The sequence below is a fragment of the Heterocephalus glaber genome, unplaced genomic scaffold, assembly GCF_053883595.1.
Source record: "Heterocephalus glaber isolate CG9 unplaced genomic scaffold, H.glaber_assembly_v1.0 deba00000122, whole genome shotgun sequence".
NCBI lineage: Eukaryota > Metazoa > Chordata > Mammalia > Rodentia > Bathyergidae > Heterocephalus > Heterocephalus glaber.
Genome location: NW_028258138.1, coordinates 4,309,420 through 4,336,595, shown reverse-complemented (window position 1 = coordinate 4,336,595; position 27,176 = coordinate 4,309,420). Strand labels below are relative to the sequence as shown.

The 27,176-nt window shown below is 46.3% G+C and overlaps 1 protein-coding gene and 1 pseudogene across 46 annotated transcripts in view; both read left to right on the top strand.

The window, feature by feature from the left end:
• Positions 1-27,176, top strand: part of Hsf2bp (heat shock transcription factor 2 binding protein) — a 91,783-nt gene that overhangs the window by 42,679 nt on the left and 21,928 nt on the right. For 37 of the 46 annotated variants that reach the window (XM_021256291.2, XM_021256304.2, XM_021256307.2 and 34 more), the window contains 2 exons: positions 1,190-1,261; positions 2,368-2,471. The exons of 2 other annotated variants lie outside the window; for them this stretch is intronic. In XM_021256291.2, the coding sequence (XP_021111950.1) occupies positions 1,190-1,261; positions 2,368-2,471 (176 nt within the window). Of the gene's footprint in view, positions 1-1,189; positions 1,262-2,367; positions 2,472-7,879; positions 8,102-18,308; positions 18,401-27,176 lie in introns of those variants that run through there. 7 more of the 46 variants (XM_087211840.1, XM_087211887.1, XM_087211870.1 and 4 more) reach the window with 5 other exon arrangements.
• Positions 11,815-12,951, top strand: LOC101699897 (SUMO-conjugating enzyme UBC9 pseudogene; annotated as a pseudogene).

The window sequence follows — 27,176 nt, the reverse complement described above, 5'->3', positions numbered from 1 at the left end:
GAAGACTATCATCAAAGTTCTTTTGCAAAACTCGTGTATGAATGTATCATCATTTACTTCATTATAAGTGCCTTATTAATGGACTGAATCATTATTAGTGATTTACTCTTGCTCCAGGCTCCAGTGTGTCTTGGCATGGCACTGTTACCGATTCCATCCGTATTCAGAATTTTGATGTAGTCAGGCATGGCGGAACACGCCTGTAGTCCTGGCACTCAGCGAGGGTGAGGCAGATGATTACAAGTTTGAGCCCAGCCTGGACAACTTAGTGACTTAGTGAGATCCTCTCTCAAATTAAAAAAATAAACAAACAAAAACCCCACCAGATATAATACTTATTGTTGAGTTTTGTCATTACTTTTAATTTTTAAAAACTATTGAATATATGGTGGGTAGGATGCAGAATCAGCTTGGTTGACTTTGAGATTCGCCTGGGGGATTGGTGAAGCACTCTTCTGGGCATGTCTGATGGGTCATGGAGAGGTGGCCTTGGGAGTGTGTCTGGTCCCTGCCCCCTCCTTTCTGGTGCTGCTTCTCTGCCCTGCTTCCTTGCCACCCTGAACTCAGCAACTTTGCTTCACCATGATGTTTCCCTTGGAGCCTGCTGACCGTGGACTGAATCCCCTGAAAACATGAGCTAAATTAAACCTCTTCTCCCTACCTTTGGGCTCCTGTCTGTGTTCCTGAGAGCCCCGTTTTCATTGTGGCCCCCCCTTATGTCTTTTTCTCTGGTTGTTCTAAAACCTTTCTCTTTGGTGTAGAATTAGATCGCAGTATGTGTAGACTTGTATTTTTGTATTTCTTGAGATCTTTTTGTGACTCCTGAATCTGAAGGGTTTTATTTATTTCCACATTCTGGAAAAGTCTTAGCCATTATGATTTTGAAACACTTTCCTCCACCATTCTTTCTGCTTTTACTTTGTGGGGCCTAATTGGACACATGTTGGACTTTCTCACTCTAACCTCTCTCATCCATTTTTCTTTCTTTCCTATTTTCAGTTTACTATTTCTCCTTTCTCATGTGTTCATTTACCTTGCATTTTAACTTGAGTATTACAGTTTTCATTTTTATAAGTTGTTATTTTATAATTGCCCGGTTATTCGTAATAGTAGCCCTAACTTTTTGATGGTGTTTTAATTTCTTTTAAGCATGTATTCACTTAATAAACACACTGTTTCTGTTCTGTAGCTGCTGCTTCTGGTACCTGAGAACTTCTTGGGCTCTGGCCCTGTCGGCGATTCCTTCTGCTGGGTGTTACTGGTACGGTCTTGGTGCGTTTCGTGCATTGGGAACTCAATTCTGTTACTGCTGCAGTGATGAGGACTCTGCAGACTAGGTGGAGGACCCCATCCTGTAGTGTCCAGGAGGCTGGGGGAGCGCCATCCCAGGGCTGCTTTCTATTACGGTTCTTAGCGTACGGGTTTCCAGGCCCACTGGCAGTGTATATTCGTGCCACGCTTGAACGCTGACCCTTTCCTGGTTGTCCGCAGGGCCTGTGATCTGAATGCCTGTCTGTGTCTGTCTGAAGCTTTTCTTTCTGTCCTCTTGCACAAAGACACTATAACTGAAGTTCCGGGCTTCTGGAACCTATTTTGTACTCACCTCCCACATCGTTCTTGATCAGAGACGTTTCCCTTCGTTTCTTATAAGCCTGTTGGTTATTTTGAAGCTTTTGAGAAATACTTGTCTACCCTTTTATGTTGCTTTGCAGTGTGAGGGATCTGGGCTCTTTGGTACTGAAGTCTTGGTATTCTGCAGCATTTTCAGAAGCCAGAGTCCTGTAGTTTCTGGCTTCTATTGGATACTGTTTCGAGTTGTGATTCAGTTCCTGAGACACTGCACACTCCTGTGTCACTAAGGAGACAGCTTTGTTGGCTGTTTGGGGTGGTGGGGGTCATGATCGTCCATACCCCTCGTGTTGTGGATTAAGTAACCTTGTAAGGCTGGACCTGGCTGCCTGATGTCACGTGTCACGCTCACTGAATAAAAGGTACCATTAGACATCAGATGGCTGTGTTGAACTCAGAGAGTGTGGTACACTTAGGAGCAGAGGAACTCCTGTACATATGCAGGCCTGGTACCAAGGAGGTGAGCAGTGTGTGCCGTTTCCCTGGGACCCTCGCTGCCTGCATGTCCTCGTTATGTGAGTCCGTAAAAGGGGGTCTGTGATGTCATTGCTGAAGTTTCCCATACTCTGTGGCTTCATGTGGACAAAGATCACTGCACATGGCTTCCACTTACTGTACGCCCTCTTCCTTTGGACATCTGAGGTGGGAGGAAGCCTCTAGAAGCCTTCAGGTCCTCTGGAGAAGGAGATGGAGTTAGGAAGGGTCAGCACGTCAACACCATTTTGTTTTGCATTTCAGGTTAATGCTGATGTCCCTGTACAATGTGAGCATCAATTTGAAAGGCTTAAAATACATCAGTGAGAGCCCTGGATTCATCCCTTTGCTGTGGTGGCTTTTGAGTGGTAAGCGGTGTTATCTGCATACTTCTTGTACAGTTGTGTGCTGTGCTTCTGCAGCAGGAGGAAGTGTTAATGGATTAAAAATCAGGAGCGATAATCTCGATGTTATTTCTGCTAGGCATTGTGGCACATGGTGGTAGCTGTAATCCTAGTTACTTGGGAGGCTGAGGCAGGAGGATTGCAAGTTTGAGACCCGCCTGGGAAACTTAGCCAGGTCTTATCTCAAAATAAAAAGGGCCGGAGATACAGCCAAGTTCAAGGGCTCTGAGTTTAATTCCCATAAGAAGGGGTGGGGGGAGAAGGAGGAGGGAAGAGGGAAGGGAGGGGAATGTTATATATTAGTTATTTAAAAGCAACTTCAGGACTGGGGATTTAGCTCAGTGGTTCGGCCACCTGCCTTGAAATCGCGAGGTCCCGAGTTCGATCCCCGGTACCAAAAAAAAAAAAAAAATTCCTGACTTCAGGAAATTCATTGGTATGCTAAGTAGACCCTGAGTGTTTCTCAGGTATTGCTTTCACCTTAGTCGTGGTTTGCTGGTGAGTATGATGGAAAGAAGATTATTTTATAAACCATCATCAGCCTGCACATTCTTTGAACAGAACAGTGCTGTGTCTGGAGTATGTGGAAGGGGTCCTTTTGTGAAGGATTTGGGTGAAATCGGAGTGCCGTTACAGCTCCGGTGCTTTCCATGTGTGTGTGTGTGTGTACATATGCACTGAAATCTTCTTTAGGGCTAAGGGGCTGGCTCTGGGGTAGAGCACTTGCCCACGTATGAGTGAGCCCTGGATCGGTCCCCAGCACCACAAAAAAAAGTCTTGAAAATAAAAATCTACTTCTTATGGCTTCTTTTCCCATGCCCTTACTACCAGTTAACCTAAAGTTTTATTACAGTTTCACTATAATTTTAACACTGTATTTAATGGATATCTTGTACATTTTCTTTAAGTATGCAAAAACATTGACTTTCCTTGTGCTTTCATAATGCCAGATCCTTTTTTAAGCTTCAATTCTACTGAATGCTTATTTTTCTACTACCTTATATTTAAAAATGAACATTTGGTAAGTTTTGATATAAATATCTACCTGTAAAATCATTACAAGAGTCAAGGTAATGAACAAACCCAGCACCCCAGAAAGTTATTTTGTATCCTCTCTGGCCCTCCCTTTTTGCCCTCTGCTTCCTGCTTTCTAGAGAGCCACTTACCGCCATTCTGCACTGTAGTTTAGTTTTTATTTTTTACAGTTTTAAATAAATAAAGCTATATAGTTGGTATTCTTTGTTGCCTAGCTTCTTTCCCTCAGTGTAATTATTCTGATATCCACCGGTGGTGGTGTGTTTATCGAGAGTTCATTACTTCTTATTGTTAAATAGTATTTCACCATGTGATGGAGCCCGATTGATGTATATTTATTCAGCTGCCATTGCTGGGCATTTAAGTTGTCTCTAGCAAGGGACAGTCACAGATACAGCTGCTTGGAGCATTCTTGTGCAGGTCTCAGTATGAACATGTGCTTTCATTTGTCTTGGGCAAATACTGAGGAGTGGAATGGCCTAGGAGTGATGCTGCATATGGAGCCCAGGGCCTCCCATGTGCTAGGCAAGCCCTCTACCACTGAGCTCCACTTCCAGCCCTTTTTATTCTGGTTTGAGACAGCGTCTTGTTAAGCTGCAGGTTGGGCTCAAGTGTGCATTAGCGTCGAGTCACGGCATATCCTCGCCAGCGCTTGCTCTGGTTGTTGTGTTTGGTCGTAGACATTCCAGTAAAGAAGGAGGGCACCGCACCATTGTTCAGTTTGTGCCTTCGTGTCATTGATGGTGCTGGGCAGCTGTCGTGTGGCTCTCTGCCCTCCCGGTCTTTGATGATGTGTTGTTCTTACTGTTTGCTACTTCAGCAGTATTGAGTTACTTCTTGTTATGGACCACCCACGGTTCTTGTGCTCTGTGCATGAGTCCATTATCAGGTGCATGGGAAGAATTACCCTCCCCCACTTTGTGGCTTGTCTTTCGTTTTCTTAAGAACATCTTTTGAAAAGCAGATCTTGATTTTTGGTAAAGTTTATCACTTTTTCTTGTACAAGTCATGTTTTTGGTGTAGAAATCCTTGCCCAAATCAAAGTCTCAGGTCTTCTGATGTGTTTTCTCCTGACAGATTAATAGTTTTTCATTTTACAGTTAGGTACACGATCCCTCTGATTTGACATTGGCTAGTGGTGAGAGGTGTCTTTTGGCTTCTTTGGCATAAAGCTTCTGCTTGCTCAGCACCACTGGTTTGAAACTCCTCTCTCATGAACTGTCTTTACTTCCGTGTTGAGCATCAGCGGATATTTTGGGGGCCTATTCCGTTCTGCTGATCCAATTTTGTACAATAAGTCTTGATGGCTTTGTAATAAACCTTAAGTCAGGAAGCATGACTTCTCCAGATTTGTTAATTTTTTATTGGGCTACTCTTCTATTTATTGATTTTTACATTTGGTTTACTTGAATCTGGTTCTAAAGAGGCAGATTTGTTCATTTTTATCCAAGTTAAGTTTTGGCTATTTTTAAGCCCTTTCTCTTTTCATATGAATTTGACAATTAACTCCTCACTTTCTACCAAAACTCTCCCATTGGAGTTCTTATTGGTATTGTGTTGAATCAACAGTTCAGTTACGGGAGAAGTGAAATTTAAACCACATTGAGTCTTCCAACCCAAAGACCAGCGGACACATCCTCGCTTTTTCAGATGTCATAAAGACACAGAGGTCTCTCCCATGTCTTCATGTTCCTCAAGCTGACAGACAGCCCTCCTTGGTTTCCAGCTATCTTTTCAGGAATGTATGTAGAGTAAACATTGAGTGGGTAGAATTACTGTCTTCCTCCAGGGCAAAATATGGATTTTAGAAACTTTTTTTTTCTTTTCTTGTCATCGTGGGGCTTGAATCCAGGGCCTTTGCACTGAGCTATGAGATAATGTTTCCTCCTAGGGCACAGGGCAGGCCTTCTAGGTCAGGCCAGCAGACTGTCCACTCATGCTAAGGGATTTGGCTGCCCTGGCTGTGGCATCCTCTGCTGTGAAGCAGTCCCTAGCCTCTGTGGATCTGTGGCACTGGGTGTTGAACCAGCACACGTGCTCTGTGATAACTCTGGCATGGCTGTGGGTAGAAAGTGCTTTGTCTCAGACTTAAGAATCAGTGTCTTGTCAGCATAGTGGCACACACCTATAATCCCAGCACTCTGGGAGCCGAGGCAGGGGATCACCAGGGTGAGCCCAGCCTTGGCAACTTAGCAAGGGCCCATCTCAAAAAAAAAAAAAAATTTAAAACTAAATAAGTAAAATCTTTAAGAAGTGCTAGGCATGTAGCTAAGTGTGAAGGTCCTGGGTTCAGGTTCAATCCTTAGTACCTCAAAAAAAAAATGTTATGTTTTCTGCCAGTATCAAACTGCCAGTATGTTTTCTACATCAAACTATCACAGGTCCCTTGTTAGCTCACAAGTGGGGCAAACCCCCAGACGTTCCACATTTTAAGGGCAGGTCCAGGGGCTAAGTTTGTACTCCGTGATAACATTCCACCCTTGGGTTAAATACTCAATCAAACAGCTTTTCCTCTTGGGAATCATGGAGTCGGAGGGAGTTTCTGGGGCTCATGCAGGCAGAGTGTTGGCAAGAGGAGGGAGCCATTGGATGAGGAGACCCAGCTTAGCTCCTGTCACAGCTGTAAGTGAATTCCATCATCATGTGTGCTTCCTGTCTGGCCACTTCAAGGCTGTTTCTGTTTCGCAGGTGAGAGGCCAAGACACACAGAGCCAGAGTTTCTTGCTGGTTTTTGTCTGTTTTGTTTTGGTTTGGTTTTGGCAGTGCTGAAGATAGAGCCCAGGGCCTTGCACACACTGGGCAAACAGTCTGCCTCTGAGTGGGGTCTGAGTTCGGACTACCTACCTCAGCCCTGACCACTCACCCTGCCACTGGACTCTTCAGCAGGCAGTGCCTCTGGACGGAACCCTTTGTTCCGGGCGATGGCTCAGGCTTTGCTTGGCTTTGCAGGGGCAGCTGCCCTGAAACACTGCCGAGTCTGTTCAGGCTGCCTTGCTGCCAACGATCCCTCAGCAGCCTTCATTGAGCTGTTCCCTTCCTCAGAAAAAGAGCATAGGCAAACTTTCTAGCCGTGCTGTTCAAGAAATGTTCCTGGGGTGAGTGAAAATCATGATCATCCTCATTCACTCAGCTCTGTCAGCAGAAAGCAACCCAAGAGTGCTGGACCCTGACACTCATTGGAGATTGTGCTCTTTGATGTGGTGGGGCTTTCCCATATTCAACTGAGTCACAGAGCGGATGGGCGGGTTGTTAAGTTGTCTGAATGCAACTTTCTGCTTCCAGGGCATCACAGGCTTTCTTATCCATGAAGATAAGATAATTACTCCTTCTTTGAAGACAGTGAGTGTAGCCCAAATCCCACAAACCCATTGCAGGATCCTCTTACTTGGTGTCTTACAATTGTTCATGCTATGAAACAAGGCCTCAGGCCCAGGTTGTTTGACTGCTAGTTATATATGCAATTACTTTAATTTTAAGTTTGGTCCAAAATTTGTATGTGTTTTAGGAAAGTGAATATGTATTTTATCATAGAATAGGGAAATAGGAACAAAAATATTTTCCTGAAAAATACTGTGTGCTCCTTGGCACTGGTGCTGGCATTTGCAGGATCTGGGCAGTCATGACTGCTTAGGACCAGGAGAGAATTTGAACACTGGTTGCTTTTAGGTAGATGGATTTGATGAAATATACTAGTTTAATAAGAATCTCTTTTAATTTTTAAAAGATCTGGAAGAAAAGATCTTGTTACCCCTCACAGTGAATTCCTGCTTTCTCCATTTCCCCGAGTAGGAAATTTGATGTATGTAAAGAACACAAGTTTAATGTATGTAAAGAACACAAGTTTAATGTATTTAAAGAACTCATTAAACTCAGATTTGAATGACCACTTTACACTTAACTAACCTTTTAGAATCCTCCTTTTCTGATCTGTAAAGTGGGAATTTCTACCTCCAAGTCTTAATACCTGATAATAGTAGGTGTCAAATAGGTGTTAATTTTCCATCTTCTTTCTAATCTGCGTATTCGTGCTGCAGTGGAAGCTTATTTCCCTGTATCTTGCTTTGCCTAGAGACCTCTGTGATCCAGTCTTTGGGACCAGCTGTTCATCATCCTTGATCAGATCCTCTCACTCCTGCTAACCTTTGTGTTTTGTTTTTCTTCTCTTATTCATCTACGTGGCTGGCTTTTTCCCAGGCTTGGCCCAAATTCTTCACATTCTTCTTAAGCCACAGAACTGGCATAGAACTCTAGCAAATAGCTGACGAGGACAGAGTGTATTGGGCTGGTGACCACATGTTATGTAACTGCTACAGACAGTGTTATGCTCGCCCTTGTAGCTGTGGAGCCGCATTTCCTGCCCCTGTTGCAGTGCTGAGTGGGCATAGAGGCATGCGACGCCTGACATCTCACTGATACGAAGCAGGGACCAATTTCCACCAGACTTGTGTTCAGCCCAGACCTTCCTGGACTTCTGGATCCAGCTGTTTTTGGCATCTGCACCTCAGCGACTAATGAATGTTCACTGTGTTCAGACCAAACTCCCCGTCTTCCCCCGTGGCCTTACTAGTCTCAGTTGATTGCAGCTCTGTTTTCTCATTTTTCAAGCAATTAAAAAACCTTCTGGGGACTCTTGACTCCTCTCTCTGTCACACCCACATCCGGTATAGGGAATCCTGGGGGTTGTGCTTTCAGAACATACCCAGGGCCGATCCCAAGCTGCCGCTCTCTCCAGGACATGGATTAGGAGCAGGAGTGTGAGGGAGCAGACCCACGAAGCTCTCCTCACTGAACAAGGTTGTTGGGTGGCGTGCAGAAGACATTTAACAATGTTCCTTGGAGCTAGAGAAAAGGTGATTATACGCTGAGCAGTAAAGCCACACAAAATTGGGGGGACAGGTTAACAGAGAGCTGAGCTTCTTACTCAAAGTTGACCTTTCGTGTTCATGGTTCACAGGGCAGAGGGAACAGACACCAAAGCCGGGCCCCACCCAGCGACAGCCTAACCGGGAACCCCGGAGGGTGCTTCTAGCAGTGTCAGGGTAAGGCAGAGACCCTGCCCCAATCCGGAGGGCCTCAGGAAAGCGACTTGCCTTGACCTCTGGTACTGCGCCTAGGTTTGGGGGTGGGGCTCGCCTGAGAATTAATAAGCATAGGCTGATGTTCATGGAAGTTTGAAGCTTTAACTCAAACTACCTGGGTGGTCCCTGTGCTGGTTAATTCTGTGTGTCAGTCTTCCAAGGCCATGGGGTGTCCAGACATTTGGTCAGAGGTTCTCATGTTTCTGTGAGGGTATTTCAGGATAGATTAACACTGGCATCAGTGGACTGGAAAAAGTGAATTGTCCTCCATGATATAGTGGGCCTTGCTCAGTCAGTTGACAGCATGAGTAGGGCAGACAGGCTAAGAGGCAGCTTCTTCCTTCTTGGATGTCGCGCTGGGACCCAGTGTTTTCCTGCGTTAAAATGCAAATGGAAATAGCTCTCATTGGGTCTTGAGCCTTCTGGCTTTCAGCCTGGAACTGTGCATCAGCTCCCCTGGGTCTCCAGCTGGCTGGCTGACGGCACACCTTGGGACTTGTCGGCCTGTAGTTGTGTGAGCCAGTCTTCATAACGCATTTCTCTCTGTCTCTGTCCAGCTGCCAGTCATCCATTCATCCACTCCACTTCCTCTTGGTTTTGTTTCTCTGGAGAACCCTGACTAATACAGGACCCATTTAGAGAAAAATGCAGATTCTTTCTGGAGGATTCTTTGACTTTAGCTAAGTCCTTAAAGAATTCTTACACATAGCATTCCAAGATCCGTGCTCAAATCTTAAGATTACAAAAAGAAGGGCAAACGTCATCAGTGACAGGCAGCAGAAATAGCTGGCTTGCATCATCAGACCTCCAAAAGGTTTCACAAATGGAGACTAGCAGCCCAATATAAGATAAGTAGGTTTAAAATATGTAGAGAACTAATACAAAGCTGGGAGTGCAACACAGTGGTGGAGCATGTGCCTAGCATGTGCTAGGCCCCGGCTTTGATCCCCAGATTGAGAAGCAAAACAAAAAACCCAGAAGGGATTAACCTGTGAGTAAAGAGTAAGAGATCTGTAAAAAATATCAAATAATGTTTCTGGAAACGAACATTATAATTAGTTGCAATTATACATTTATTAGGCCAATTTAACAGCAGATTGTACATAGTTGAATAATAATAAAATTGATAGATCTGCAGAAATTATGTAGATGAAGTGCAGAGAGACAGAGATGGAAGCTATGAGCAGGTGAGAGAGGTGAGAGATACAGAGAAGACACTAAGAACTCATCCTACCACAGTCAGCGTTGTGGAAATACAGGAGTGTGAATGTCATAGAAGCAACATTTGAAGAGATAAAGGCTGGGAAATTTCCCACACTGATGAAAGAACCAACTTATCTTAGCTGCTTTTCTCTGGTTGCTGAGACAAAATACCCGGCACCCAAAGTTAAAGGGGAAAAGGTTTATTTAGCTCAGTTTGCAGAGGTTTCAGTCCATAATCGGCTGACTCCAAGGCAGGGTGGCACATGGCAGAGGGGCGTCACAGAGGAGCGACAGTTCATGGCGTCCATACAGTAGCAAAGCAAAAAGGGACCTTAGCAGCATCTTTCTGCCCTTTTTAGCTTATCCAAACTACTAAGGATTAGGGTGGTGCCGAGCCAATCAGTGGACTGGTTTAGTAATCAGATGCCCTTAATTCCAGCATCACACACTCTAGAGCCAGCCACCTCTGACCGCATGAGGCTTTGGAGGTGCAGCTAGACCCAAACGGTAACACAAGGCTTAATGAGAAGGTCACCTAGTCTTAAGCAGGATCGATCAAGAGAGAGCTAGGGCTGGACACATCCCCATGAGGAGGGCAGAATAAAGATGGAGGAGATCCTCAGAGCTGCCGGGCTCCAGGGCACTGGCAGGATTGCCAACATCTTAATGGATGAGAAGGTAACGGCCAGCCCAAAACTGCGTACCCTTTTCCCCTCGTGTGTTTCAAGAGCTAGGGAGAAATAAAGACATTCCAGACAGACAGACCTCAGAGTCTGTGCTCCACTGAGTGGTTCTAAGGGGCATCTTGGAGGAGCGTGGCCTTGAGGGAGACCAAACCCTTGTAAGAGTGTTGGTCTCAGAGAGGGCCTGACACGTGCAGGGTCTAAATAGCTATTGCTGCAGACCCAGCAGGAGCCAGAGTCGGAACGGAAACACCATGGGCTCAGATGTGCCAGCTGGGAAGGGGCAAGCATGGATGGGCATCTGAGGGCCTGTCAGTCAGAGAGGAAAGCAGTGGTTGTTTTTAGACTCCTGCATTATGGCTTTGGATTTTCTAGGGTGGCTTGGAGGTGATAGAAGAGTGTGTTTCTACACCTTCTCTACAGCATGGAGGGGAATGTGAAAATAAGCCAAAGAACGGCAAGAAGAGAGAGCAAAGAAATGGAAAAATAAAAACATAAAATATAGCTGGGGGTTTAGCTCAGTGCTTCTGCCACCTGCCTTGCAAGCGCAAAGTCCCAAGTTCAATCCCCAGTACCAAAAAAAACACAAAACATAGGACATAGCCAAACATACATTCAGTTACAGTAAATATAAACGGACTAAATGATCCAGTTAAGAGACAGCATTGTCAGGCTGGATTTAAAAGAATTATTTGTTACTCATAATCGATCTCAATGTAAGATGAGAACAATGCCTGAGAGTAAGTATGTATAATATATATGTGTGTATGTGTGAAATATATAGTATCAATAAGTATATAGTATATATGTGTGTGTGTATATGGCAGGTTCTCATGTATTCACCTGGACACCGTAGCAATTCTAAACTTACACATATACTTCTTAACACAATCGCATATAAGAAAAACTGAAAGAAATACAAGAAATTATTCACAAATCCCCGGTGATTAGGGAGATTTTAACATTTCTCAGACAGTAACTAACATCGGAAAGACCAAAGAATCAACAAGGGTGTGAATGATTAGGAAAAAAAAGTTCACTTTCCCTCTCAGGAGCACACGCAGATCCCTCACCAGCTGACAGTGCCCTGGGCCTGCGGGTTTGGGACACCTGGGTCACGAGGAGTATCCTCTCTGGCCATGGCAGAAGGAAGCTGGAGCTCAGCAACGGAAAGAGCAGCAAAATCCCACATGTAGAAGTTACGTAGAAGGGCAACTCACAATAGAAGTTACATTTTTTTTTTTTAAACGGTGAAAATATTACATCATCAGAATTGATGAGATGCATTTAAATCAGTATTTAGTGGAAAGTTTATTTATTTAAATGCTTATATTAGAAAAGAAAAAAGCAGAAAATTAGTGACCTAAATATCTACTCTAAGAATTAGAGAAAATGGAAGACAAAGGGAGCGCTGCTGCCTCTGCCGCAGTGACACAACACCTCGGGCTGCAGCCGTCAGGGACTTTGAATATGTTGGGGATCGCCCTCAGCAGACTCGCCCAGGAGAGAAAAGCTGGGAGGAAAGACCACCCATTTGGCTTTGTGGCTGTCCCTACCAAGAACCCCGATGGCACAGTGAACCTGATGAACTGGGAGTGCGCCATCCCAGCGAAGAAGAGGACTCCGTGGGAAGGAGGCTTGCTCAAGCTGCCGATGCTTTTCAAAGATGATTATCCATCCTCACCACCAAAATGTACACTTGAGCCTCCACTCTTCCACCCCAACGTGTACCCCTCGGGCACAGTGTGCCTGTCCATCCTGGAGGAGATCAAAGACTGGAGGCCAGCCATCACGATCAAACAGATCTTATTAGGAATACTGGAACTTCTAAATGAACCAAATATCCAAGGCCCAGTGCAAGCAGAGGCCTACACGATCTACTGCCAAAACAGAGTGGAATATGAGAAAAGGGTTCGAGCACAAGCCAAGAAGTTTATGCCCTCGTAAGCAGCGGCCCTGTGGCTCTGCAGAAAGGAAGGGATTGGTTAGGCAAGAACTCGTTTACACCTTTTGCAAATCTAGTCGCTCGTATGGTCACTAGTCACCTAGGAGGGCTGGGCAGGCGCCATCTCCATTCCTGCCACTGGCATACAGTTTTCATCCGCTAAATCACCCCGTTTTCATATAGGGTCTCTTCCTTCAGTCTTTTGTATTTTTGATTGTTATGTAAAACTTGCTTTTATTTTAATATTGATGTCAGTATTTCAACTGCTGTAAAATTATAAACTTTTATACTTGGGTAAGTCCCCTAGGAGCTAGACCTTTGCTCTCAGAGGCAGGCATGATTCCCACCACTCAGAGCTGCCTGTAGCCTCTAGCTGGCTGTATGAGAAGAAAATCACTTGCCCCTCCTACCCCTCATCTGGTCTCCTCAGAACCTGGGCTGTGTTGCTTATGAGCCTCAGGTCCAAAGTCCGCTAGTGTCTCGATTCTGCATCACTTCCTTTGGGTTTATATGTGTTTTGTCTGTGTTGCTGTTTAGAGTAAATAAACTGTTTATATAAATGTTTAAAAAAAAAGAATTAGAGAAACTGAAACAACCCAAAGAAAATAACAGTTATGAGGAAGAAAATAACCAAAAGTAGAAATTAATGGATTTTACTGGGTGGGCTCAGCAGCAGATTTGAGATGGTGGTAGGAAGAGTCAGCACATTTAAGGTCAGATCAGCAGAGATTGTTCAGTCTAAAGAACAGAATGAAAAGTTAGAGGCCATGGAACATCAGGCATGCCAGTGTACATACATTGGTCCCTGAAGGGGAAAGAGGAAGGAAGGTAGAAAAAATATTTTAGGACATGTCTGAAAACCTCCTGCTTCTGCTGAGAAACAACCCATACATCCAGGAAGTTTAGTGTCCTCCAAGTAGGATAAACAGGTCTGCATCTAGACACATCATAGTCAAATTGTTGAAAAGATAGGACAAAGAGAAAATCTTTAAATCATGTGCAAGAAAGCCACAAATAAGATTAACAGCCAGGCATGGCAGTGCACACCTATAATCCCAGAACCTGGGAGGCTGAGGCAGGAAGACCTGAGTTAAATGTCAGTCTGGGCAACATAGTGAGAGCAGGGCCAGCCTGAACTACATAGAGAGACCCTGTCTCAAAAATGTGTGTGTGTAGGAGGGGATTTAGCTCAGTGGTGCCAGTGCCTGCCTCACAAGCGCAAGGACCCGAGTTCGATCCCCGGTGCCAAAAAAAAAAGTCCAGCCTTGGCAACTTTGCAAGAGTCTGTCTCAAAAAATAAAGAGGGCTGGGGTACGGCTCAGTGGTAGAGCGCATAGCTAGCACTGAATTCCACTCCCAGGACTGAAGAACAAAAAGAGGGCAAAAGCCAAAATACACCCTTGGATGAACAAGGATGGAGTCATTTTATTGCTAGGAGACTTCTTTACACGAAAATCAGAGGAAGTTCTCAAGATTGAAGGAGCGCACAGAAGGTGACTGCCCCGGGCTGTTGGTGGGGCTGTCTTCTGGCCTCCTGAGAGTGTGACTCGGGCTGAGTGCCAGAGGTGCTCTGCTGCTCCCTGTGCTCCTGCACAGCCGCTGGGGTCTTGCCTGGCTGCCCTCCACCCACTCCCGTGTGGCTTCCCTCCCTCTCCCTGCCCACGCCAGGAAAGAGCTTGGGTTTAACACGAGCAGAGCCCTGAGTGTACGTCTGAACTCTGCTATTTAAGAGCCGTAGGACTGTCACAGGGCTGGAGCCCATCTCAGGCTCTTGCCTCCATACTGGATGCTATGCATCCAGTGCCCTCGTACAGGAGCCCCTGGGGTGGTGGGCTTCTTCCTTGCTGGCCTCACATATGCTTCGGGCCTCGCATGTCTGCCCTCTGGCACCTTTTTGTGCGCTCAGCATTCTGTCTCTCGTCTTGGCTGATCCTCAAGGCTCAGCTCACGTTGTCCCTCTTAGAAGCTGCTGTCCACTGCCCTGCCCCATGTGGCACACTCATACTCTGACTTCTGGCTCCTGTTGTGTTTAGAGAAAGTACAGTGCAACATTCGCTTGTTACTTGTTTCAGGATCACCTGTTATCTCCAACTAGACTGTATGTTTCTTGTGAGTAGATTTAATGATTTTTGCAACCACTTCACTGAGGTACAGTTGACACATTAAACACTGCACATATTTAGTTTATACATTTTTCTGTGCTTGAGGATACATCAATGAAACCATCACCATCATCAGAGCCTCGGGCATATCTCTCACCTAAAGTTTCCTCCTGCTCCCTTTATTATTTTTTTCGTTTTGGTAAAAAGACAACATGAGATATACCCTCTCAGCAAATTTTAAGTAAACAATTCAGGATTATTAGCTATGGACACTATGTGTAAGATCTCCAGGGCTCAATTATCCTGCATAACTGAAATCTCTGCCCTTTGACCTCATCTCCCCAGTTCCCACCCTCTGCTCCCCCGGCTACTCCATTCTACCCTGCTTTTGGGAGTTTGGTGCTTTTAGATTTCACATGCAATCACTTCTTGGCTTTTTGGCTAAGATCAAGTATAGATTTCACGTGCGAGGTCATGCAGTATTTATGTCTGTGTCTGGCATTTGTGCTGAGCTACATCCCCAGCTCTTTTTAAATTTTTAAATTTTGAGACAAGGTCTCACTGAGTCGCTAATTACCCAAACTGGGCTTGTTTGAACTTGACAGTCCTCTTGCCTCAGCCTCTGGAGTGCAAGGATTACAGGCATGTGCCACAATATCTGATATTTTCTTCCTTTTTGAAGCTGAATAATATTCCATTGTACTTACATAGCACAATTTCTTTATCCCTTAGTTTGTTGATGGACATTTGTGTTATTTACCTATCTTGGCCATTGTGTGTAATACTGCATTGCACATGGACGTGCACATGGGGGTGCAGAGGTCTAGTTGAGATCCTGATTGCATTTCCTTTGGGTGTGCTATATGATCAGAAGTGATCAGATGATAATTCTATTTTTAATTTTTTTTGGGGGGGGAGTCCTGGGGATCGAACGCAGGACCTTGCTCTTGTGAGCCAGGCGCCAGAACCACTGAGCTAAATCCCCAGCCCTATTTTTAATTTTCTGAGGAACCTCCATGCTCTTTTGCATAGTGACTGTATCAAATTATATTCCCACCAATAGTGTATACAGGTTCCCTTTTCTCCACATCCTCAGCAGCATTATCTTGTTTGTTTCTTTATTTGAAACAGTACCTCCCTGTGTTGCGCAGGACAGCCTTGAATTTCTGGACCCAGGTGATCCTCCTGCCTCAGCATCCTGAGTGTTGTTGTCTTTTTTTTTTTTTTAGTAGCAGACATCCTGACAGATGTAAGTGATATCTCATTGTGATTTGGTTTTTCTTGCCCCTAATGATTAGAGATCACCTTTTCATACACCATATGGTTGTCTGTCTGTTTTGGAATCCTGCTTCTGTTAAGCGAATTTGAGCATCATTTTCCCTTGAGTGAGGCAGTGTGGCCCCTCCCCATGTGGGGTTCAGTGTCTTTTCCGGTACCACCCATGCCTGGAGAGTTCTCTGCCTATCTCTGTCCTCCATGTGGAAGAAGAGCTCCAAGGGGCAGGCATCTGAGACGCAGTAGAAAGCCACTGCCTGGAGTTTGGTTACCTCCTGTGACAGAGAAAGGCTGAGGGGTTCGGCAACTGGTGCAGGTTTAGTTTGTGTCTTCAGAATTCTCTTCAACTCAGATACATAGCATTTTAAGGGTGCCATATGCCTTATGATTCTAATAAGCTGCCTCTTCATAACATGTTATATAGCCATCTGATGGAAAAGCAAAATATTTAACATAAGATTTTTACTGACAAATATTTTCAACATCAATGATTTATCGTATCGGTCTCATATTTCTGCAGATACTTTTGCATTTGCATAAGGTTGAGCCTGTTAGTCCAACAAATATAGTTTTTTGTCTTAAAAAAAAAAAACCCCTCTAACATTGTTTATGTGAAGCTATTATTCAGGCGATCCAGTGGAATAGAAAGTTCACCTTTCCACAGGAGACTGCTGGGCTGTCCCTCTGACTGATCCAAGCTCACACAGCAATCTCAATGAGAATCATAAGCTAAGCGTTTGTGTTTTAGCTGCTGATAACATTGAGGGGTTAAATGACCGACCGCTCCATATGTTGAAGGATGTCAGAGAGACACTTGGCTTGCCTATTTCCAGTCCAGGGAGCTGAGAGCAATCTAAGTTTCATTGTGGTTTGATCAGGGTATAACTCACAGGTGCATTTATAAAGGGGAATAAGTGTATGGGAAGCTTAGTTTGGTGTGGGACATGCTTGATTTGAGATTGCCATAAAGAAAATCCTAATGGGGCCAGGGATTTAGCTCAGTGGTTTCAGCGCCTGCTGTGCAAGCACAAGGACCCGAGTTTGATCCCCAGTGCCAAAAAAAAAAAGGAAAATCCTAATGGAACTATACAAAAAGTAGTTGGAGATGAGACTCTCGGAGCTCACATAATAGCAGCTGGCATGGGCTTGGGAGTTATTTATTTATGTGTGCATATTAGTAATACAGGGTAAGATTAATGGGGATATTGATACATTCTTATATGTCTGGATCATTTTCAATCTCACTACTTCTTTCTTTTCCTCCCTCTGATCCTCTTTGCCAACTCCAGAAGTCTTCTAGTTTCCTATCATTCTTAAAGAAGTGACAAAGCAGAGACCAGCAACATGGAGAATGTCATACATTGAAGCTTAGGGGCTTGGGAAGCAGCATGGGGCTTATAGGAGCCTCGAGATAGGAGAGGCAGGTCAAGGCATCAGCAGATAGGTCTATCCCCTCTCCTGCTTTTCTAGTCTGGCTCTGAGTCTCTTCAGTTCTATGATACTCTAGTTTGTCACCTGCAAAATAGAAGTACAAAAACTGTTCCTGTGTATTTGTCAGAATGACTCTGATGGGACGGCTAATAGAAATACTCTATAAATGTTTTTTAAAAGAGAGAAAATAGTTTTTTGATAATTGCATGATCATTGGAGTCAGATGTAAGTCAAACATCAAGAAAATAAGAATAGAGATAAACCTTTGACAACAGAGGTTGTGGAGTAGAGGATTAGGATCCAGGAGGACTTCAGGAGGAACAGAGAGAAAAGAAACAAGGTGGTAAGGAGAATGCTCTGGGGAAGAGGTGAGCAGGAAATGGAGAGTTTTGTGTTTGTTTAAAGGTAATCAGATTCTGATTTTCAGGTTTTACTTTATAATGGAAAAGAAGAAGAATTAATATATTTTATTTTGAAACATTCTGTGCCCTTAATATTTTCTTGGGTAGGCATTAACTGTTTTGCAGTTCATCAATAAATAATGCCTTCTTCTGTGGCATAATAGTAGGCTACTAAAATGTAATATTTGATCCATTTTTGGTGGTTTGTTTTAATGTAGGCCATAAATATTACAATAATTTTAATAACCATTCTTTATGAATTCTGCATTCTTTTGGAAACAATATCATTGAGTGTTCTTCATTAACTCACTGATGAAAGATCTGGGTGCTTAGGATTATTGTCCTTTATAAGATTATTGAACTTGAGCTAATTAAATTCCTGTGTGATTTGTAGCTTTTCAGCTGTGAACACATTCTACTGATGGCAATCCCAGTTGTCTAACCTCTTGGAAACCCTTTCTATTCAGATATCAATATCCTGAGGACCTACCACTGCCTGTCAGTCCGTCCCGGGCTTGGCTGCTTTCTAACGATAGTAGGATGACAGATGCCTGTAGGAATCACCCTTGGCCACGACAGTATCTCGGCACTAGCTCCGTCTCTCGTCCTGCTGAGTCTGCTAAGATGCACTTTCTGTTCCCTTGGCAGGGATCCTCACAGAAGCGTGTTTTGTGCGGCCCCCAAAGACAAGATGCAGCGACGTACGAGAGCTCTCTGTAGAGGAAGAGTGCTTGTCAGATGTGAGTTATTCTCACGTCTCCGGGAAGGAGCCAGGCGGTCGGAGCAGAGTGTGGCCTCTGTAGTGAGGTGTCAGTCCCTCCCCTGTATCCGCAGAGTCTGCAAGCCAGGGGAGGGGGCAGCCCACATGGCAGGCTCCTGGCTGCGCCTGTGGAACCTGCAGGCCCGAAGGAAGTTGCCCTTCTGTTTAGTGCGGAGGGGTGGGACTGTGGCCCTAAAAGATGAGCACTGCACCTGTGAGGAGGTGTCAGGTTTCCGTATCCTGTGACCTTCATGGCAGACCTGGTGCACCTGTCGTCAGAATGGTGACACAGATCCCTGTGGCATGTGAGAGACACCAAGCCCTGGAGCTCCACACATTGCAAGCGCAGGCCCTAGAGTGGAAACTGCAGGCAGGCTGCTTGGAAGGCAGGCTGGAGTGTGGTGCTGTGGCCATGGGCTCGGGGCCGAGATTTCTGTGCCCGCTCTGGGCTTGCACAGCCCTGGAAGCCCCTCATCGGGAGGGGAGGTTGGCAGCTCGGGCAGCGTGGGCAGTTGGCTTCTGCTCACACTGTGGCCTTCAGGCTGCATATGTGTTGGAGTAGGAAGGTATGCTCGCAGCTTTTGTCGGAATTTAAGAAGGGCTTCTTAAACTTTATTTTTCTTTCTTTCTTTTTTTTGAAACAGTCCCACTGTGTGTCCAGGTTGGCCTTGAACTCATTATGTAACCCAAGCTGGCCTCAAATTTGTGGCCATCCTCCTGCCTCAGCCTCCCTTAAACTTTAAAATAAGGTGTTCAGAACCACTTTTTCTAAGGTTTTCACCCAGCTTGTTGATTCACTTGATAGTATGTGGGATGGGCTGACAGTGAGGACAGCTGATTGTCCTTTTCAAATGTGAGTTTGAAGGCGGTGCTGAGGCACTGTGATGCTGTCGGGGAGCCAGGCGGTGGTGTGGCGGTCTGCCAAGAGGCCCAGCCTCCTCCTCCTTTGCCCCTGAGTGGCCCTGCCAGACTCAGCCTTGTGGGGCACAGCTCCCTGGTGGCTTGGTCTCCAGGCTGTGATCACCCCATAGTACGCAGCTGCCTGGTCCTCACCCTGAGCCGCTTCCTCCTAGTCTCTGCCCCGGCAAACCAGAGCTAGTGGGTGGTGCCCTGCTTTGTCTGGCTAGATGTGTGGGGGCGTGGCAGGGGGCTTTCGGAGGAGTCGCTCACCTGGTCACTAAGCATTTAGTGAGCACCTGCTGAATTCCAGGAGGGCTGGTGGGGAAGAAGGTAGGTGGAGTTCCTGCTCTCATACAGTTCAGGTTGGTATGCTGGGTGCTCAGATGTTAGTAGGTCTTCATGATGGATCAGCATGTGAAAGTAGAGTCGATGTGGGTGCTCTTCAGGAGATGCGCTGTATGACAGGGAGCCAAGGGTTTGCAAGAATATCCAAGGCAGGGTGCCCAGTTTACTCCAAGGTTAGAACGCTTTCTCGCGTGGCTAACACTCATTTACGGGAAGAGGTGCGTGTGTCTCGGATGTGGTGACCCTAACCCTGGAGAAGAAAGTCCCGCCCATCGTCCAGTCCGTGTCCCAGCCGAGGGCAGAGCTTGAGTGGAGTCTGCAGGCGCTTATGCTTGTGCCCTTGGCACTCCTGGAGCCGTAGGGCAGGTGGAGATCCTGTGAGGGAGCCCTAGCCACGGAGCAGGCTCAGGCTTGCTGTGTGTGGGCTTCGGGTGCAGGGCAGCTCTCCTGCGCTCATGGTTTTTCTCCAGCTTCCCTGGGGGCACCCTCTTCACCTCTGCAGTGTTGGCTGGCCCAGGGCACCCTCTGCTGCAGTTACTTCTCCAGAGCTGTGCACCCTCTCTGGGAGTCCATCTATACCCACGCATTCCAGTGCCACTTCCGCCTCACTCTCACCCGAACCTTGTCCCAAGCTCCACACAGCATTCGGCCTGTGAGTCTCCCTCATGTGGACACCTCCCAGCTTGACTCACTCAAAGCCAGCAGCAGCATCTCCCCCGCCACTTTGTCTGTGCTCAGCCATCCCTCCTGGCGCAGGGGACGCCCTGCACCACCCCGGCCCCGCCTTCCCTTCTCACGCCATGTGTACTCTGTTGGTTCTGGCCACTGGCACCTCTTCCTGTCCCCTTGCTGCTGTGGCTGGCTGTGGGCTGTCAGCATTTCTTTTGAAGTTACTGAGGAGTCTTCTGGAAGATTTCCTGTGCCACAGGCTGTGTCTCTCATGCAGCCATCTCTGTCCCCTCTGCTGTGCCACACCCCTGGCCTCCCCACCCTTAACTGCAGGGACTCCAGTTGTGCCTAGGGTACACTCCAGATTCCATGCCCTGCCTGGGCTTTCCTCTCTAGCCGCTTCCTTGGGTGTCTACCGCTGTGGCCACAGTTGACCACACCCTTTCACCCTGTCACTCTACACACAGTTCTCACGCCCTCCAGATCCAATTTGGACTCGGAAAGACGAGAGCTTTTCAGGAAGGACTCAGCATAAAATGAATTTGGAGAAGTCTGTTTGGACCTACACCATGAAGCAGTGGGTACTGATGTTATCCTCAGGGTAGAGAGAAGGTGCTGCCTGAGGTTTCTCAGTTAGGCTGCGGAGGGGAAGTGGAGTGGTGAAGGCCTGAGAGCGGCCCCAGCAAGGGAGAGCTGGGCCAGGGCTTGAGAGAGGAGAGGCCCAAGTGCAGTGTGGAGAGGTCCCCAGTGTCCGCGGAGAGCGATCCGTACTGCCATGGGCTCGCGACAAAGGCGAGCAGAGGGAGCTCCACTGTGAGGTGTGGGCGGCTCTCGGGGAGGGGAGGGGAGGGGAGGGAGTGTGCAGGCAGGAGCGTCTGACAGAGGAGCCCTCCCAGAGCGCCATGGTGTCTCGGCACCGGCACCGGTGTTTGTGTCTGGGCGGCCTCCAGAGGATCTGTGATCCGCTCTGCAGAGAAGAAAATGCTGTGCCTTTCTAGGCCTTAAATATACATGCATAAATCACTCCTTCCGGCCAGCATAGCTTGCATGTGTGAATTTAGTGTAGTGACCGGGTGTCAGGAGGCCGCACTAGAAAGGAGACGTCTGTGTCCTTCCAACTTGGGGCTTTGGGAGCTCTGCAGCACCGCCTTCCTCTTCAGCGTGCTGTGTGGTGCACGTTGTAATGTAAATTGACTTAATTTATTTCCAGAGATTTGGAGATTTCCAGATATCTTGGAGATTTTCCAGATAGCTTTCTGGCATTGATTTTTAATATAATTCCACTGTAATCAGAGAATATTCATGTATGACTCCAAACCTTTCCAGTTTATCGAGACGTGTTCCATAGCACCAAATATGGTCTACCTTGTACATATTCCACATGCACTATTGCTGGGCAGAGCATTTTACAAACGTTAGTACTTTCAAGCTAGTAGATAATGCTGTGAGGCTTACGTACCTACCTGATGTTCTCTTTACTTGCTCTGCCAGCTACTGAGACTGTGGACTTGCTCGCTTCTCCTTGCACCTGTCAGACTCTGCTCATGTGTTCTGAAGCTCTGCTTCTAACTGCGCACTCGCAGGACGGCTGTGCACTCTGACTGTTGTGCCCTGCTGTGAGCGTTCCTCCTCCTCCCTGGCCCTCCATCCTTGTCCTGGGTCAGCACTGATGTCAGGGTAGCCACTGCAGCTGGGCTTTGATTAGATGTTATACTTACTACCCATATTTTTACTTTTAACCTGCCTGTGTCATTATATTTAAAGTGCATTTCTTGTGGTTGGGCCTTTCCTTTTTGGTGTGTGTGTGTGTGTGTGTGTGTGTGTGTGTGTGTGTGTGTGTGTGTGTGTGTGTGTGTGTGTGTGTGTGTGTGTGTGTGTGTGTGTGTGTGTGTGTGTGTGTGTGTGTGTGTGTGTGTGTGTGTGTGTGTGTGTGTGTGTGTGTGTGTTAGGGATTGAATCCAGGCACTTGCGCTTGCTAGGCAAGTGCTCTGCCACTGAGCTACACCCCAAGGCCTTTCATGTTTTTTATTCTGAAACAGGGTCTTGCTAACTTGCCAGGTGTCCTCAAGCTGCCAGTCCTCCTGCCTTACCTCTGGCGGGGATTATAGCCGTGTGCTATCTTGGCATTTTAATTGGAGTGCTTTGATCATGCATATTTAATACGATTAAGTCTATCATTTTGATAACTCTTTTCTTCCTATCTTGTCTGTTCTTTATTTCTTGTCTCCCTCAATTCCAGTTTCTTCTGGATTAATTTAGCATTACTTTGTGATTTCATTTTATCTGTATCATTGATTTATTGGCTTTATCTTTCCTTTTTCTCTTTGTGGTTTAAGATATGACATTTAATTTATCATAGCCAGTTTCTACTGATGTTAAACCACTTGCTAAGTAGTGAGAAGCTTACAGCTGTGTGCAAGGTGTGATCAGAATATACTGTGAATATTTAAATTAGAAACACTTATCACATTAAAAGACACATTGCCATGAATCCCCCTTCCTTCAAACACATTTATCCCATTGTTCTTGCCACTTTTTGAAGCAGTTCTGGAAGCCTCTTTCCTGAGTGTTTTTCCGAGGTGTAAAAAAATACAGCAAATGCTACTGCCCAGTGCCATCCAACAGAAAGGCGGGCTCATAAAAACATGAAGCTGTGTCCTCATCCACCTTTTTCACCAGATCTGGCACGCTGTGACTTTGGTTCTTTCACAAAGTCAAAATAACCATGAAAGGGAAACATTTTGAATTGATTCAGGACATCAAGGCAGCCGGGACAGTGCAACTACACACTCAGGAGAGAGGGCTCCAGAGCTGCTGCAGGAAGGGGCAAGGATGGTGGGATGAGTGTGTTTGAAGTGAGGGGGGAGGGTTTTGAGGGGGACTCATGGCAGTGTGTCTTTTATTAGAAAATTTTTTTTAAAAGTTTAGAAAGTTTTAACATTCACTGTATTTTTTGATCAGGCCACATGCTTTCCTTCCCCTCGCAGTCTTTTGCTGTTGTTGTCGCACATATGTTGTAAACATCAAAATGCATTTTTGTTACTTTTGTTTTAAAAGGCTCCTTTTTAGGAGATTGAAAAAATATGAAGAATGCCTACAGATTTACCACTCCTGGTGGTTTCTGCTTCTTCATGTAGACGCGGATTCCCACGTGTTGTTCTCCTGCCCAGGGACCTTCTTCAGCCCTTCCCGGGGCAGGCGGGCTGGTGTGAGATGCTCTTGCAGCCTCCGTGTGTCTGCAGGAGTTCAGTTCCCAGATGCTGCATCCGCGTGGACAGGCTCTCCTGCCACGGTCCTGTCAGAATGTCTGCTGCTGTCCCATCTCTTCCTCTGGAGTGTGGCACCTGCCGACCTTTGTTGCTTTTGAGGCTGTCGCTGTCCCCAGCTCTCAGCAACTTGATTACAAGGTGCTCAGTAAGGTTCTGTCTCCTTAAATTGTCCTTACCTCACATTTAGGTATTTTGACCATTATTTCTTCCGATACTTTCGTGCTCTCCTTTTAGGTCTCCAGAGACAAGCTTTTTGTCCCACAAGTCACTGGTGCATTTTCTTCTTTGTTTTTCTTTCATTTTTCTGCCTGTGGGAGACCAGAAAGTCCAACCAGGTGACTAAGAATGTGGGAAACCTTGTGTTTTCCCGACACCCTAGCTGTCCTCCCCCCCAGGACGCCTCCAGGAGCCTCCACGTGAGTTCTCTTCGCGTGCTTTCCTCCAGTGTCTCTCTCTGCCTCACCCCGTGTTGGTTGTGCTGGCACAGACTCATATTTTAACATTTCTCACCCATAAGCTAAACTTTCCAGAAAACCAAACCAAAAGACCGTTCTTTCAAGTAGGATGCAGAAGGAATTTCTGGCTTGGGTGCCTGAGCACCTTATGGCCCATCAGTCCCCATCTGGCCTGGCGCCTACTCCACACGTGGGCCCTGGTCGTGGCCTGAACTCTGACATGGAAGCAGCTCAGAGAACAGGAATCCCATCTTCCTTGCTGAGCACCACATTTGGTGCTCATATCCTGGCCCCTCTGGCTGAGCTTGGTCTTTTTCTCCTGTTCCATACTTAATTTCTAAGTGAAACCTACATTGCACTTGAAATGTAAAAGTTCTGTGTTGCCTCCATTTTAATAGATGCCACCCCACTCTTGAGAATTCTGTTTTCCAGTTGTATTTCTGCTGCGCTCCCAGACATCTGCTTACTGTAACGTATGTTGGCATGTGTTGAAGCAGGACGACTCTGGTTCTGACTCAGACTGCAATACTTCAGAGCTGACCCATCTGCCACACCGGCATATTTTAGAAAAGGAGCAAACCCATAGTTGGGCTAAGCGGCGCCTTTCCACTTCCGTCAGTGTATGATCTGCTGTGCACAGAATTGGGTGGAAAATTGAGAAATGGTTTTGGAAGCAGGAAGCAAGGAGTCTGTTGCTAGGGTGTAATTCGGAAGCAGATGAGTTTGTGGAAGAAGCCAGGAGACTGTCCTATCACGAGAGGATTTTAGTTGTACTATAAAGGTGGAAGAAATAGCGGTTTCTTTTTATTAAGAGAGAATTAGAAATATAAAATAACCTACCGTATAAAGTTGTACTAGTCTGTTTCTTAAAAATCTAAATAGGCATTTTATGTTCCAAAATTCAAATTGAACTCACTTGACAGAGGCCCTTCCCCATGCCCATCCTCAAGTCTGGTCACCTCTCTTCCATCTCTATCGTGAAAGGCTCCAATGAGGCCCTGAGTACTGCCGATCTGTCACTTGTTGACAGCCTGCCACTGTGGCAGCAGAAGTCCTAGCTAGGCCAGAGAGCCGGCATCCAAAGCTGTGCTTCTTTTGTCTCCCACAGGTGGACGTGGAACTCACATCTCCGCTGTATACTGCTACCAGGCTGGGTCTGTACCTCCCACCCATGTGTGGGGCTCTCACTGTGCCTCAGACTTTAGTGTATACAGTTCCTGTGCAAAGTTTTTTAACTGGGTAATTATCGGATAAGGAAAGAGATTTGTGTGTTGTCATTTCCAGTTACAGTAGAGAGCAGAGAGGCACTCTGAGCACATACTAAGGAGCTGTACAGCCAGCAGGCTGTCCTTTCGGCTGAGTTTGGTGAGTTCTGTATGCATCGGGCCTTGTGCCTGTGTCTGAAGAATGTGGTACTAGGAAGGCCGTGCCTGTGGCAAGGGCTGTCCCCAGGGCAGTGACCTCAATGCCAGGTTATTGTTCTTGGTCCTCAGCTACCCAGCGCTGAATTCCAGAGTACCACTCTGTCCTTGCCTTCCTTTCCCTTCCTACTGGGTTGAGTATGAGATACTGTCTGGAGGAACTAGTGTCCTGAGGGATCCAATCTGGGAGCCTTGCACGGTGCTGGCTCCCTGGTGACAGTGACTGTGTCCATGGAGAACAGGAAGGGGTGGGGAAGAAGAGATTTGTGCCCAGGGGAGCTGCACCCTCCTTCCCATCAGAGAGAAGTATGTATATGGAAGAGCCTTCTTCCTAAGAAGCCTGTGTCAGCTGCACCCACCTCAGTGAGACATTGCAGTTCAACTGTGTGCATGAAGCGGTAGAATATTAAAGCCCTCATTTTATGGAAGTATGATTGTACCTTAGCCTGCCGCTCTGGTTTTCTCCAAGTCCCTGCACACAGACTAGGGAAGAGTGTTGTCTGCCATTAAGATGACCAGCCACTGGCACGGCAAGTCCTCCAGCCTGTGGCAGGGTGGGCTGGCATGTGAATGGCCTGGCTCACCTTGGACAGATGCTGCTGCTGGGGACAGGTGTGAGGAGAGATCTGGGAAGTCATCAGAGGAAGACCAGCAGTACTGGAGACCTGGGGATGTTCAGGACGTTGGCCCAGGCTAAAATCACATCAGAGTCACAGTTGTTGGTGGCATTGTCACTCATAATGCAGTCCAGACCACTGGTACAGGTCTTCTGTCCATGCCTTCCCTCCTCTCCCTGGTGACTGAGATGTGGAGGTGTGAATGAGGAAGTGTCTGCTATTGGAAGTAGGCATGGGGGGTGGGGGTTCATCCCTCCAGGCTCTTGAGGGCTTAGGAGGAGGAAGCAGCCCCAAAGGGTCATGGGAAACCGAGCTGAGAAGCTGTAGGAAACCCAAGCACAATGTTGTTTATTTTCATTTTGGGGGAACCTGTATAAATTTTAAGAACAGGGACAGCTAATTCATTGGTGCAGAAATGAGAATGTTGGTTGCTCACAGGTTGGGCTGACAAGAAAGACAGGCACACAAAGGAGCTTTGTGGAGGTGGAAATGCTTCGTATCATGACGGGGTGAATGTATTTGTCGAAACTTAGCCAATTGTGCATGGAATATGTGTGCAGCATAAGCTTTAACCTTGTTTAACCTTCTCAGATGAGAACAGCTGAGAAAAATTATTTTATTCATGGAATTTTAACGTACATATGTGTATAGAAAATTCCTAACCCTGGGAGTAGATTTTTGCCAGCTGTAGTGAATCATAGAAGCTTTGTTTCCCTGTGTGTTACACCTGCCCTTATTTATACTCTTTGTCTTGTGTGTTCTTTCGCTTAGCGTGTTTTCAGAGTTCACCATGCTGTAGCATGTATCAGTGCTTCATGCCTTTCTATGGCTGAATTAATATCCCACAGTATGGTCAGCAGTGTTCACTCATTCACTGCTTGATGGATATCTGGGCTGTTAGGAAGTGAGCTGCCCGGAACAGGCCCGTGCAGGCTTCTGTGTGGTCTGGCTATTCTTCACAATTGATCTGCTGCAGTAAATTCTCCTGATTTCCCCTCTTCTGAGAATGACTTGAGTTTCCCTTCATCTTAAAGGATATTTTCCCTGGATCTAGATTTCTGGAATTGACAGTTCTTTTCT